The sequence below is a fragment of the Sinocyclocheilus grahami genome, unplaced genomic scaffold, assembly GCF_001515645.1.
Source record: "Sinocyclocheilus grahami isolate Dianchi unplaced genomic scaffold, SAMN03320097.WGS_v1.1 scaffold164.1, whole genome shotgun sequence".
Classification (NCBI taxonomy): Eukaryota; Metazoa; Chordata; class Actinopteri; order Cypriniformes; family Cyprinidae; genus Sinocyclocheilus; species Sinocyclocheilus grahami.
In genome coordinates this window covers 1,173,377-1,186,943 of record NW_015505343.1, presented here as the reverse complement: position 1 = coordinate 1,186,943, position 13,567 = coordinate 1,173,377, and the positions used below count along the sequence as shown (strand labels likewise).

At 36.7% G+C, this 13,567-nt stretch overlaps 3 protein-coding genes across 3 annotated transcripts in view; 1 reads left to right on the top strand and 2 right to left on the bottom strand.

The window, feature by feature from the left end:
* Nucleotides 1-1,297: 1,297 nt before the first annotated feature.
* On the bottom strand, nucleotides 1,298-2,177 carry LOC107593123 (enoyl-CoA delta isomerase 2, mitochondrial-like). The gene is made up of 2 exons (XM_016282719.1): nucleotides 2,038-2,177; nucleotides 1,298-1,907 (listed from the first exon to the last, which is right to left on the bottom strand). Exons 1-2 carry the CDS (start codon nucleotides 2,170-2,172, stop codon nucleotides 1,752-1,754), a joined length of 291 nt encoding a protein of 96 aa, XP_016138205.1. The 5' UTR covers nucleotides 2,173-2,177; the 3' UTR covers nucleotides 1,298-1,751.
* Nucleotides 2,178-2,610: 433 nt separating this feature from the next.
* On the bottom strand, nucleotides 2,611-11,277 carry LOC107593122 (enoyl-CoA delta isomerase 2, mitochondrial-like). The gene is made up of 9 exons (XM_016282718.1): nucleotides 11,166-11,277; nucleotides 10,749-10,902; nucleotides 8,710-8,892; nucleotides 7,637-7,706; nucleotides 7,449-7,551; nucleotides 7,209-7,329; nucleotides 7,010-7,099; nucleotides 3,351-3,494; nucleotides 2,611-3,220 (listed from the first exon to the last, which is right to left on the bottom strand). The coding sequence occupies exons 1-9, from the start codon at nucleotides 11,258-11,260 to the stop codon at nucleotides 3,065-3,067; spliced, it is 1,116 nt and encodes a 371-aa protein (XP_016138204.1). The 5' UTR covers nucleotides 11,261-11,277; the 3' UTR covers nucleotides 2,611-3,064.
* A 355-nt stretch (nucleotides 11,278-11,632) lies between these two features.
* The window catches only part of LOC107593121 (coagulation factor XIII A chain-like), a 33,782-nt gene continuing 31,847 nt past the window's right edge, over nucleotides 11,633-13,567 (top strand). The window contains exon 1 of the mRNA XM_016282717.1: nucleotides 11,633-11,639. Within this exon, the coding sequence (XP_016138203.1) occupies nucleotides 11,633-11,639 (7 nt within the window). The remainder of the gene's footprint in view (nucleotides 11,640-13,567) is intronic.

Here is a 13,567-nt window from a genome sequence, read left to right as displayed (position 1 = left end):
GAAGAACACAGGTGTTCAGATGAAATGGGATTATTTTCAGTGTTGTACACGTTTGAAATAGTTGTTAAACAGCGGTAGGTTTAACATGAATACAGTAACATCAATTTATTCAAATGTATACAAAATGGGCTTGAAAACAACATTCACGCTTTGTTTATTATAACAACAGCTTCATGATATTAGGCCTAACTAAAGGAACAAAATCACTAACTTTTCTCTGGTGTGCTCTGCCATCTGCTGTATTTGCTTTGTAATGACCACCAGTTCGAATAGAATGAGTGATTTCAGATAGTAATACTAACAGTGCTGGATAGATTACTGATTCCAAATTACAGGACAAAAATTGTAGATAGTAACATAATCCATTACATTGGGTAATATAATCAGATTACTTTTAAATTACTTTTTATCAAACATGTTTATCAGATTGATTTAAATAGAATAATCTCGTACCATATTAATATACAAATTAAAAGAGATAGAGAAACGTATTCCATTCATTATTATTATCATCATCAACATGAAGTGCATCAAGGTTTCCTAAACTGGAACTCGTGAAGGAACTGCTGGGGGTTTGTGAGTTTAATGAAAAAATATGATTTATGGAGAATGAATAAATAATGAATAATTTATTGCTTTTGTGTGAATATTATGTAATCATGTAATCAATAAAAAGTAACTGTAGTCTGATTACAAATATAAAAAAATGTAAAATAATCTAATAACATGTATTTTGGAATCTTATTACATAATCCAGATGTAATAAGTTACTACCCAGCACTGAAAAAACAAACAAAAAAAATAATAAATTATATATATATATATATTTATATATATATATATGTCTGTCTGAATACTGGATTCTGATTGGCTGGCAGATATAACTGGCTATAACGCACACACAACCGTCATCTTTCTCTCTCGATCGATAAGTAATTGAAATAAATGCTATAATTAATTCAAATAAATATGATCTTACCTCACTATTTAATCTGTGTCTGATTTGAAGCTGGCAGAATGCTAGAGCTAACCAGCCGTAATTGACAAAAACAACCGTAATTTTTACCCTTCCGGTCAAATATTGCGCTGCAAAGTACTAGTTTTAACTTGTCTATAACTTGGCAAATGACCATGGAATAAGCGGGATTATCAACGGTTTACCGTGCATTAAATGCACTTCACGTCGGGTGGTTCTTGGCCTCCACATCATGCATTTAAAATCCTTTAATGCACAGCAAACCGTTAATTATCCCTTACATATAAATAAATGAAATATATAAAACAAGACACTCACAGGTTGTATTTAAGTAGGTATTAAAACTGTATTCAGGACAAAATGTCAAAAGACTATACAAATTATTTAATGTATTGATACATCTGAAACGGAGTATACTGATTTTTGGCCCTCAGATAAAAAAACACAAATGCATTCACATTAGTAAGGCACTGAGTGTTACAACCTACTAAGTGCACGTCTGGTACAGTAAATGGAACAGACGGTTCATTTTGTTCCAAAACACTATATTACATGGTTGTCCAATTAAACTGTTATGACAGAATGACTAAATAAAAGGTCTCATGTTATGTATACATCATCCAATGCTATACAAATCCTATACAATCCACTGTTTAGATGAGTTGGGTGATTCTTTTCTGTTGTTTGTAGGATATAGGGTTAATTGGAAAATCTATTGCAAAAGAAAGGTCATTTTGGGAAGAGACTGTATGTTGAATGGCTCCATGGGCTCTTCTCAAAGTTTAGACTTGGCCTGGAAGAAGCTCATGATGGCCTGCATGCATTCATCTGAGAGCCAGCGCTCCACCAGTCTCTCCACCTCTGCGTCGTTCACGGCGTGAAGCTTCTCTTTCTCCACCACGCGGATCAGCTGCTTCGACAGAGCCAGAGACTGAAGAGGTACGAGAAAACGACCATGATTAGCATTTGTTTTCATGCAACAAGATCCGTTTATCTGAGAATGATAATAAGACTAATTTTTAACACTAGTACATCACAATTCAAGCAGCCTGAGCACTTACGTTCCTGGGCAGTTTGGCATAGGCCTTCAGTCTGGTCCACACCTCGGACTGGAAGGAGCTTTCAGGAAAGACCTCGGTCACCAGACCCACTTCACAGGCCTGTGTGGCCGTCAGCTTCTTATTAAACAACAGCATCTCGCTAGCCTGAATATAACTGGCTATAACGCACACACAACCGTCATCTTTCTCTCTCTCTCGATCGATAATTAATTGAAATAAATGCTATAATTAATTCAAATAAATATGATCTTACCTCACTATTTAATCTCTGTGTCTGATTTGAAGCTGGCAGAATGCTAGAGCTAACCAGCCGTAATTGACAAAAACAACCGTCATTTTTACCCTTCCGGTCAAATATTGCGCTGCAAAGTACTAGTTTTAACTTGTCTATAACTTGGCAAATGACCATGGAATAAGCGGGATTATCAACGGTTTACCGTGCATTAAATGCACTTCACGTCGGGTGGTTCTTGGCCTCCACATCATGCATTTAAAATCCTTTAATGCACAGCAAACCGTTAATTATCCCTTACATATAAATAAATGAAATATATAAAACAAGACACTCACAGGTTGTATTTAAGTAGGTATTAAAACTGTATTCAGGACAAAATGTCAAAAGACTATACAAATTATTTAATGTATTGATACATCTGAAACGGAGTATACTGATTTTTGGCCCTCAGATAAAAAAACACAAATGCATTCACATTAGTAAGGCACTGAGTGTTACAACCTACTAAGTGCACGTCTGGTACAGTAAATGGAACAGACGGTTCATTTTGTTCCAAAACACTATATTACATGGTTGTCCAATTAAACTGTTATGACAGAATGACTAAATAAAAGGTCTCATGTTATGTATACACCATCCAATGCTATACAAATCCTATACAATCCACTGTTTAGATGAGTTGGGTGATTCTTTTCTGTTGTTTGTAGGATATAGGGTTAATTGGAAAATCTATTGCAAAAGAAAGGTCATTTTGGGAAGAGACTGTATGTTGAATGGCTCCATGGGCTCTTCTCAAAGTTTAGACTTGGCCTGGAAGAAGCTCATGATGGCCTGCATGCATTCATCTGAGAGCCAGCGCTCCACCAGTCTCTCCACCTCTGCGTCGTTCACGGCGTGAAGCTTCTCTTTCTCCACCACGCGGATCAGCTGCTTCGACAGAGCCAGAGACTGAAGAGGTACGAGAAAACGACCATGATTAGCATTTGTTTTCATGCAACAAGATCCGTTTATCTGAGAATGATAATAAGACTAATTTTTAACACTAGTACATCACAATTCAAGCAGCCTGAGCACTTACGTTCCTGGGCAGTTTGGCATAGGCCTTCAGTCTGGTCCACACCTCGGACTGGAAGGAGCTTTCAGGAAAGACCTCGGTCACCAGACCCACTTCACAGGCCTGTGTGGCCGTCAGCTTCTTATTAAACAACAGCATCTCGCTAGCCTGAACAGAGAGGACAAACAGCCTCTAAAGAACATCTCGGAGTATATCTGAGCCGCTCAGAAGTGACGCACGCGGAAATGCAGCGGAGATCAAAACAAAACAACGGTCACTAATTAGAAGTCCAAAATGAGGATTTGTAAAGAAGAATGTCGGAGAATTTCGATATATAAGCCAAGAGGAGACTGGTTTTCCTTTGCTAAAGTAAGGAAACTTTGCTTCCTTTGCTCCTGTTAACAAACGTTGGTTTTCACGAGACTCACCGGCGCATGCGCAACGCTGAACTCATACGTCCGGATCTGCTTCCAGTGTACAACAGTGAACGCAAGCTACATTAAAATGATTATTACATTTTGAATATGGATATTTTTCTTACAAAAACGCATCGATTCGCTACAGGAGACCTTTGTTCACCCCCCGGAGCCGTGTGAGACACTTTTTTTTTTATGGATGGGCGCTTTTTATTTAACTTCTTTTGGACTGAAGCACTGCAACACCCGCTGACTGCAAAGATAGAGCTTGGAATAGCCAGGACAATTTTTAATATAACTCCGACTGGATTCGTCTGAAAGAAGAAAGTCATATACAACTAGGATGTCTCAGGGGTGAGTAAAACTTAATTAAAATTAATTTTAGGGTGAACTAACCCTTTAACAGAACTGAAGGCGAAGTGTGACATTTCTGTGCCATTAGTGCCACCAAAGAAATCAAAAATATTAATGACTGTTTTTAAACAGGTTTCCCCAAATGCTTTTCCACAGTCTGCAATTGGTTGGCCGAACAGATAGCCCCGGCCCATTTCACGTCATTGGTTGACCTGTTGCTGAGCAGGGCTGGTCTGTATGTCCAACCAGAGCAATGATTTGATTGCAACTCAGTGTTTACACTATTTTGTTAAGTCAACATACAAATGACTTACTTAAATTCTAATCACTTAGGGTGCTTTCACACCTGGCCCGTTGTTTCGGAACCTGGCACGTTTCCCTTTAGCTCGGTTTGTTTGGGCATATGTGAACATGGCAATCGCGCTCAGATCCGAGCCAAAACAATCGGTCCGCGGTCGCTTGTACGAGGTGGTCTCGGCTCGACTGAAAACAAACTCTGGAGCGGTTCGGTTGTAGTGAGAAAGCAATCCGATCCAAAGGACCAACAAACCAGTTGGTTACGTAAGTTCCGTGAAAAGCAGTAGACGATATCTGTGGGTGAGCACGTCTTCACCATTCAAAATCAAACAGCGCCGTTTTCATTTTATAATGACGGATAGAAAAAACAACAACAATAAGCCCTCGAAGCTGTTGTCTTTCCATCATGACGGATGACAGCTATGAGCGGAATTCCTGAAAATAAACCGTGGAACTTTGACCAGTCAGAAGATAGTTTACTCGCATGTGACTTGTATTAACAATTTTGGTCCGTTTAGAAACTTTACCGTGTGAAAGCGAACCACACCAAGAATAAAAAGCAACATTGTAATAATTTTAATCCATGTTTCGGAACAAAGCAATCGATCTACAGGTGTGAAAGTACCCTTATAAACAAAAAAATTCCTCCAAAATAAAAGCTTGATGGTTTAACATTTGAAAATGAAGCAATTAAGACATATATAAAAATTATATATTTGTATTGTAAATTCGCAGTTGTATTATAAAATAAAATTGTTCACTGTATTATTATTCTTTTTTTTTTTTTAATGGTGAAATGTTGAAAAGCATATTTATTTATGTTGTGTAATATTTTTATTTAGCAATAGCATTTATAATAAAACAAATATTTATTATTATTATAATCATGTTATTATATAAATCACAACATTTCTGGCCAAAGTTTTCTGCCCTACAAATAAGTACAGCAAACCTGGAACTTTTTTTTTTTATTGCAATCAGAATTTTTAGCAGAAAAACTGCAATTAGATTTTTTTCCCATATAATGTTCTTTTGGACTGAAGCACTGCAACACCCGCTGACTGCAAAGATAGAGCTTGGAATAGCCAGGACAATTTTTAATATAACTCCGACTGGATTCGTCTGAAAGAAGAAAGTCATATACAACTAGGATGTCTCAGGGGTGAGTAAAACTTAATTAAAATTAATTTTAGGGTGAACTAACCCTTTAACAGAACTGAAGGCGAAGTGTGACATTTCTGTGCCATTAGTGCCACCAAAGAAATCAAAAATATTAATGACTGTTTTTAAACAGGTTTCCCCAAATGCTTTTCCACAGTCTGCAATTGGTTGGCCGAACAGATAGCCCCGGCCCATTTCACGTCATTGGTTGACCTGTTGCTGAGCAGGGCTGGTCTGTATGTCCAACCAGAGCAATGATTTGATTGCAACTCAGTGTTTACACTATTTTGTTAAGTCAACATACAAATGACTTACTTAAATTCTAATCACTTAGGGTGCTTTCACACCTGGCCCGTTGTGTCGGAACCTGGCATGTTTCCCTTTAGCTCGGTTTGTTTGGGCATATGTGAACATGGCAATCGCGCTCAGATCCGAGCCAAAACAATCGGTCCGCGGTCGCTTGTACGAGGTGGTCTCGGCTCGACTGAAAACAAACTCTGGAGCGGTTCGGTTGTAGTGAGAAAGCAATCCGATCCAAAGGACCAACGAACCAGTTGGTTACGTAAGTTCCGTGAAAAACAGTAGACGATATCTGTGGGTGAGCACGTCTTCGCCATTCAAAATCAAACAGCACCGTTTTCATTTTATAATGACGGATAGAAAAAACAACAACAATAAGCCCACGAAGCTGTTGTCTTTCCATCATGACGGATGACAGCTATGAGCGGAATTCCTGAAAATAAACCGTGGAACTTTGACCAGTCAGAGGATAGTTTACTCGCACGTGACTTGTATTAACAATTTTGGTCCGTTTAGAAACTTTACCGTGTGAAAGCGAACCACACCAAGAATAAAAAGCAACATTGTAATAATTTTAATCCATGTTTCGGAACAAAGCAATCGATCTACAGGTGTGAAAGTACCCTTATAAACAAAAAAATTCCTCCAAAATAAAAGCTTGATGGTTTAACATTTGAAAATGAAGCAATTAAGACATATATAAATATTATATATTTGTATTGTAAATTCGCAGTTGTATTATAAAATAAAATTGTTCACTGTATTATTATTCTTTTTTTTTTTTTAATGGTGAAATATTGAAAAGCATATTTATTTATGTTGTGTAATATTTTTATTTAGCAATAGCATTTATAATAAAACAAATATTTATTATTATTATAATCATTTTATAGTCATGTTATTATATAAATCACAACATTTCTGGCCAAAGTTTTCTGCCCTACAAATAAGTACAGCAAACCTGGAACTTTTTTTTTTAATTGCAATCAGAATTTTTAGCAGAAAAACTGCAATTAGATTTTTTTCCCATATAATGTAGTCCACTGTATGTATATTAGTGCTGTTAGCTGATAAAAAAATTGTACTGTGATTATCATTGTGATATTTTTTTTTATAATAAACTGATTAATCTCAAATTTCAGCAGATGTTCATACCTTTGCCGCACCCATAATTTTGGGGAAAAGATATGAAGAGCAGCCCTCTGGACTCTGACCCAGCTGACTGAAGGGTGTGTGAAACGTTGCCTACACACAAAACAAAGGGACAAAAAGCCAAAATACATGCAAATATATAGATATAATTAAACAGACAAGACATGATGGATCACTGATATGCTGTAAGAAAGCAGCTCACCTTCTCTGTGGCATACACAACATCAAAAAGTCCCAGCAGAGTGACTGACACCCCCACCGCCGGTCCATTTATGACTCCAATCAGAGGTTTGGGGAAGTCAATGTACACCTTTACATACCTCCTAAAATAACACAAGCACACATACGTCCATCATAACTCATAACTTCCCATCAATCTCAAAAATACTATAAACTGGTTTAGAATCAAGCAAAATAGACTTAATAGACTTAAAATAGACACCTCAGTAACTCCCCAGATTCTTTAGCCAACTTCTCAACTCCACCCTCAGGGATCTTTGCAAAGTTGTTCAGGTCGTTTCCACTGCAGTAATAATCTCCACTACCTTCAGAGACATTAAAAAGAGGATAAGCACATTGATTTACAGAGGTATATCTGCACACACTGAAAGCTAAAGCAGAGTACTTCACCTGTTATCACTGTAATGACAGAATCGTCTTTGCCAGCAAGATCCAAAGCTTCGATTAGCTCATTGTACATCTACAGGATGCAAAAACATGAAAGAATATTTTCTAAAAATGTCTAACCATCAGTGTTGCTACTGTAAACTAAAACTTAACTTCTTTTAAAAGTTTCTGTTATTTCAAATTAAGCTGAAATAAAACTGGATGGAAAAGATCAATTAAACTTAAAAAATGAGCAAAAAAAAAAAAAAAAACGTGAAGTACTAAAATGAAAACTGATATAAAAATAAAGCTAAGGAGAAATATATATAAAAAAGAATAATGGCAAATACATATGACTAAATTGCTAAAACTTATTAGAATTAAAATATAACAATAAAACCATTAAAACATTAATACAGTTATAGCATATAAATAATACTAAAACAACACTGGCTCATAGTTTGTGTCAGTCTTGGCATTCTCTGGTCGAATATTTATTTAAAATTGACCACTGTCCTACAAAACTGACATCCTACATAAATATATAGTTTAGTCATGAAACTCTAGATGGCGCAGGTTGATGGTTAACGTAACTGATGATATTCAGAGTTCAACGACTTGTCACAAGCTGATTGGTTCATGCTGCATATGCAGCCAATGAGCTTACTGCCTTGCATTTATATGGCTGGCTAGCATTCACTTGAGATTCCTGCAGCGCGCGTTCAGAGTTTCTCTGAAACCCTCCACCTTCCCCAGCTCCACCTGTATAGATCTGCTACGGGTTATTTTATATGCTATTTGTGCAGCAGCAGTATGTCTTAAATACTCATGGCACCGTATCGCCGTATGCATTGGCAGCAGCAAGTTCCTGTACTTGCTTGCAGCAGCAGCAGCAATAATCTACAACTACAGCAATAACCAGCAGCAGCAGCAATTCAGCAGCAGCGTAGCAGATCTGTTCCGCCAAGACCAAATACATTAACATTGTCATATCCATCCCCAGGCTAAAATCTTCAGAGTTTTGTCATGATTAAACTATTCGTTTTGAGCCTTCAAAATGTGAAAAAAAAAACAATTATCCAAAGCAACTTCTTCACCTCCACAGTGATGGCGTTCTTTTTCTCGGGTCTGTTGAGCCGGATGGTGGTGATGTTGTCCTCTGTGCTGACCAGCAGGGTCTGGAAGCCCTTTGTGCTCCCGGTGGGCTGCGCTGCCACCGTGGGAGCTTCTGTTCCCACCAGAGACGAGATGAGATCCACGTACTGCTGCCTGGCCTCTTCCTAACACAATCACATTACCACATAAAACACTAGATGTATGCTGGACACATACACTGTGCTCGGTACATGCTAGCTCTTTATTTAGAGGTCTGCAAAACTATTAGGTTAAAGCCTAAACCTTGTCCTGAGACCTGAATGAAACCCTGTGGCCCATTTATTTTCAAATCCAAACCTGTTTTCAGCAATTTAAATAAGGCTGAAATAAAGTAAGATATTAGTAAGATAGATGAACGTAAACTTAAAAGGAAAATGAAAAGTCACAACTAACTAAAATAAAGTTTAATTTGAAGTACTACAATTATTAAAACTATAACTGAAATAAAAATCAAGATAAATAAAAAAAAGTGTTTACAAAAAAATAACAGCACATAAAAAAACATAACAATATATAAATATAAATATTAAAATAACAATCCTTCTATTGCTTATGAGCATGAGCATGCAAGTTATATGGTGACTTTCCACGTATTCCCAACTTCTGAGCCTGCTTGCCTGAAGTTATGGTTGATTGCTCTTCGGCTGGATATCAACACACCCATTAACGTAAACTACGCCAGAGCGCGTACACACCACACGCACCGGAAGCCGTGCGCGCACACAAAGACAGTTGGACATAGTGGTGTATTAGAGGTAAAATATGATATAAATACTGTTCGGTTTCTGGCACAAACCGATCGTTTCGTGTCTTAGGACATCAATGTGTCGTCACGAGCCGCAGGGCTTAATTTTTTTTATTCTCATAGATTTTGTTACCATTGCCATGCATTATACGACTGATAGACTGCAACGGTTGGAGTTAAAAATCATAATTTGTGTTCTACTGAAGAAACAGTCACCTACATCTTGGATGCCCTGGGGGTAAGCAGATAAACATCACATTTTCATTTTTGGGTGAACTATCCCTTTAAGAGACCAGCACAATAACACACTCAGCAAAATATAATCTAATTATCATTATCGATAAAATCCCAGAAAATATCAGGTTAATATTTTTTTGTCAATATCGCACAACCCTAGTCCAGAGCAATAAGTTATTGGTAGTGTTGGGGAGGTTACTTTGGAAATGTAATAGGTTACAGATTACAATTAACCCTATTTAAAATGTAATAAGTAACTATTTCAACAATATAACTGATTGCATTTGATTACTTTTCTAAATTTAATTTTCTCTTTTTTCCCCCCGAAACGGTTGATCATTTTGAAACATGTAAAGCAGGCAGGGTTAACCTTACAGTAGAACTCAACACTGATTACTGTCAGACTTTCAAAATACTTCCATCACTTGGATTAAGATTATAATAATTGAATTTTAAAGCACAGCCACCACAAAATCAAACTTTAGCACCTCTTTTTACTTTGGGGTTGATCTGAGGTTAAATACAGATTTAAAATCATATGATATAGTTTAATATTTGATGTCGTTTTTGAAATCAAATCTGAATTATAGGATAGCTAATTATAGGAAACACTGGCATCAATAATGCAAAGAATCTACAATGCAAAGATGACATTGTTTGAGATGTCTTTGTTATGGGCTATGGTTAGGGGTAGGTCAAATAATATTAGGTCATATTTGCATTAAAAATGACATAACTGAGCGAATGACACTTAATGACAGTTGTCATAAACATGCATAACACCTCCTTCATATTCATGACATATGTCATGTCATGATTATGTAGATGTCATGTCATGATTATGAAGGTGTCATGTCAGTCTTATGCACACCCCTTCAAATAAAGTGTTACCAAAAAATTCTCAGTAACAGATTACAGTTACATTTGTAATTAAATTACACAATTCCGCTACATGTAACTAGCTACTCCCCAGCACTGGTTATATTGATCATTTCTCACCTGTTTGAAGAGTGCATAGACCTTGAGTTTGACTTCATTCCCTGGATCCTTCTTCAGAGCTCCTAGTTTCTCTTTGGCCGCGTTGAACTCTTCTACTGATGCTCCCATGACTGCCGCAGAGCTGTGCAGCTGAGCACACACAGCTTTACTCGCTCTGGACACATACCAGAAACATGTTACAATTCGGTGTCCCGACATGTGCTTTTATGTGAAAGCATGAATGAGAGGGTGTTGTGTGTGAAGTGTGTGAGAGCTGAGGATCTGACAGACACCATGATGTAGAGTGAAGGTCAGTGCAAGCTCAAGGTGTCTCTGTCAAGCACATGATGTCCAGAGCAATATGGAGATGATAATGTCGTGCATCTAGAAACTGTTCAAACGTTACACATATTGTATCTCTAATAAGATCTCTCTTACCGGGCGAATCGGTAAAAGCTCCAGGGCGAGAGAAGTCTGATCGCAGCAGCCATAACCCTGACGCAACGTAATAGCTGTGCGCTGCTGTCAATCATCTGTCAGATCACCTAACTCCGCCCACTACACACATATCAGCCAATCAGACGACAGCTTATTCTCACTCTCTTTTTCTCAACTTGAAATGTATCGTTCAAACACAATTACTGCCGCCTCCTGATTGGAGGAATCGGATTTGCCTTTTAGATGTCGAACTGCTGTGCATTGAACTTTAGCTTGGAGGAAAGAATTCACGAATAATGTTGAGCAAGATACATAAAAAACTGAGCTGTATTGTCCGTACAGTATCTGTGACTTTACAAACGACCCAAAGAAACGGCCAGTGTCGTTTCCTGACGTCATTTTTTGTAACCCGATTGAATCTCCAGGTAGAGACAACTGTAATATCAGTATCCCATGGTCATCGTGAGATGACTGGTATGAAGTGGTTTAATTGAGGAAAAGACCGTTTTTTCCCATTAGTTATCAGAACAGAAAATACAAGCGACAAAAGTATGTTTATTAAGCAAATAACGGTTCAGTATTGCAATTAAGAGCTATGTAAGCATTAATATTTTACATTGGCCACTTAAAATCTTTTATGATTTAGCTCTCTCATGATTATAACTACAAACTAGCCCTATGAAAAAGTGTAAGATAATAATCAGTCCCCTTGACTGATGAAGTTAATACGCATGCGCAGGCAAACGCTCAAGCGCGTCACACACGATCCGCCTACTCTTGCATAATTGACACCCTCTCATTAGCATGTTGCGCAGAGGGGAAAAAAATGTGGAACTAGATTCAGAAATAAATGAGTGATCAAAGGAAAATAGTTAGGATGAGTTTAGCATTTCCTTAAACATTTTCCATTTGCCCACCAATTTATATTATTTATTTGTCTACTTTCATCACATGATTCATTATTTATTTATGCATTTAAAAAATAATATGTGTATTTATGCACACATTTATTTATATATTTGCGTATTTATTTATTTATTGTTTTTGCAGGTTTCGTCCTCCATACTGAACTCGGGTGTTTGAGGAAAAAAACTAAACGCATTTCACTCAAACCATCGTAAATTTGTGCTCGCTGTTCCTCAAACAAACAACAGATGGGAAGGTTACTTTTGTTACAGATTACAAGTTACCCTGCATACATGTAATAAGTAGTGTAACTATTTCAATTACTTTATTAAAGTACTGTAACTGATTACATTTTGATTACTTTTTTGGATTTCTAATGAATGTTTTCAACTGTTGATCATTTTCAAACATGTTAAGATGTTGTAGAACTCAACACTGATTACTGTCAGACTTTCAAAATACTTCATCACTTGGATTAAGATTATAATAATTGAATTTTAAAGCACAGCCACCACAAAATCAAACTTTAGCACCTCTTTTTACTTTGAGATCGGTCTGAGGTTAACAGATTTAAAATCATAAGATAGATTCGTTACCATCTTCATAAGTGACTGTAATTGAATTACACTTTTTTTTCTTCTCAGTAACTGTAACAGATTACAGTTACATTTATTTTGTAATTAAATTACATAATTCTGTTACATGTAACTAGTTACTCCCCCACACCGATGGCAGCCGCATTACAGCTGGAATAAAGCAATAAGCCCCAAGAAGCCGTGGTTTACAGTGAATTTATAACAGCATCGTGCCTAAAACCCCCTCAGCTGTTATAAATTCACTGTAAACCACGGCTTCACGGGGGTTATTGCTTTTATAAAACGGTTATTCCATATACGTAGTAAGGTTTCACAAAATAAAACAGAGCAAATAAAGTGTAATGATATTAACAAAAACAGTATTCTTCCACCAAACAATGTAGCTCCTCAGAAACAGTTGTGGTTCCAACAAAGTGGTCGCCGACCAACACACAGAAGTAAACAAAGGTGTGTGTTTGTAGAGTAATATACAACAGCTTCGAACGCGGCTCAGCCAATCAGAATCAAGGACCGGAACTCTCCGGTTTATAACTTATAACAAATCATACTCAACCATTAAATTCAATTTGAAGGAATTTAAATCAACATTCGAGAGCTAAATATATTTAATATATTATCAACAGTAGTATAACAACGATCAATGGCAATTTTCTGGCTACAGAAAGAATTGTTAACTTGCGCTTTTAAGTTGACTTGTAAATGTATTTCTATTATAAACTAGCCTACGATTTCTGTTGAACAGAAACTGAAGCTGAAAATCGAACAGAAATGGTTAATCAAATATTATTTCTTAAAATTACTTAAATGTTAAAGGTAAAATTACTCGATTCAATTAATGAATAATGAATAGGCCAAATGTGCCCAAATTACTCAAAATTAAATACATTTAATTTACATTTT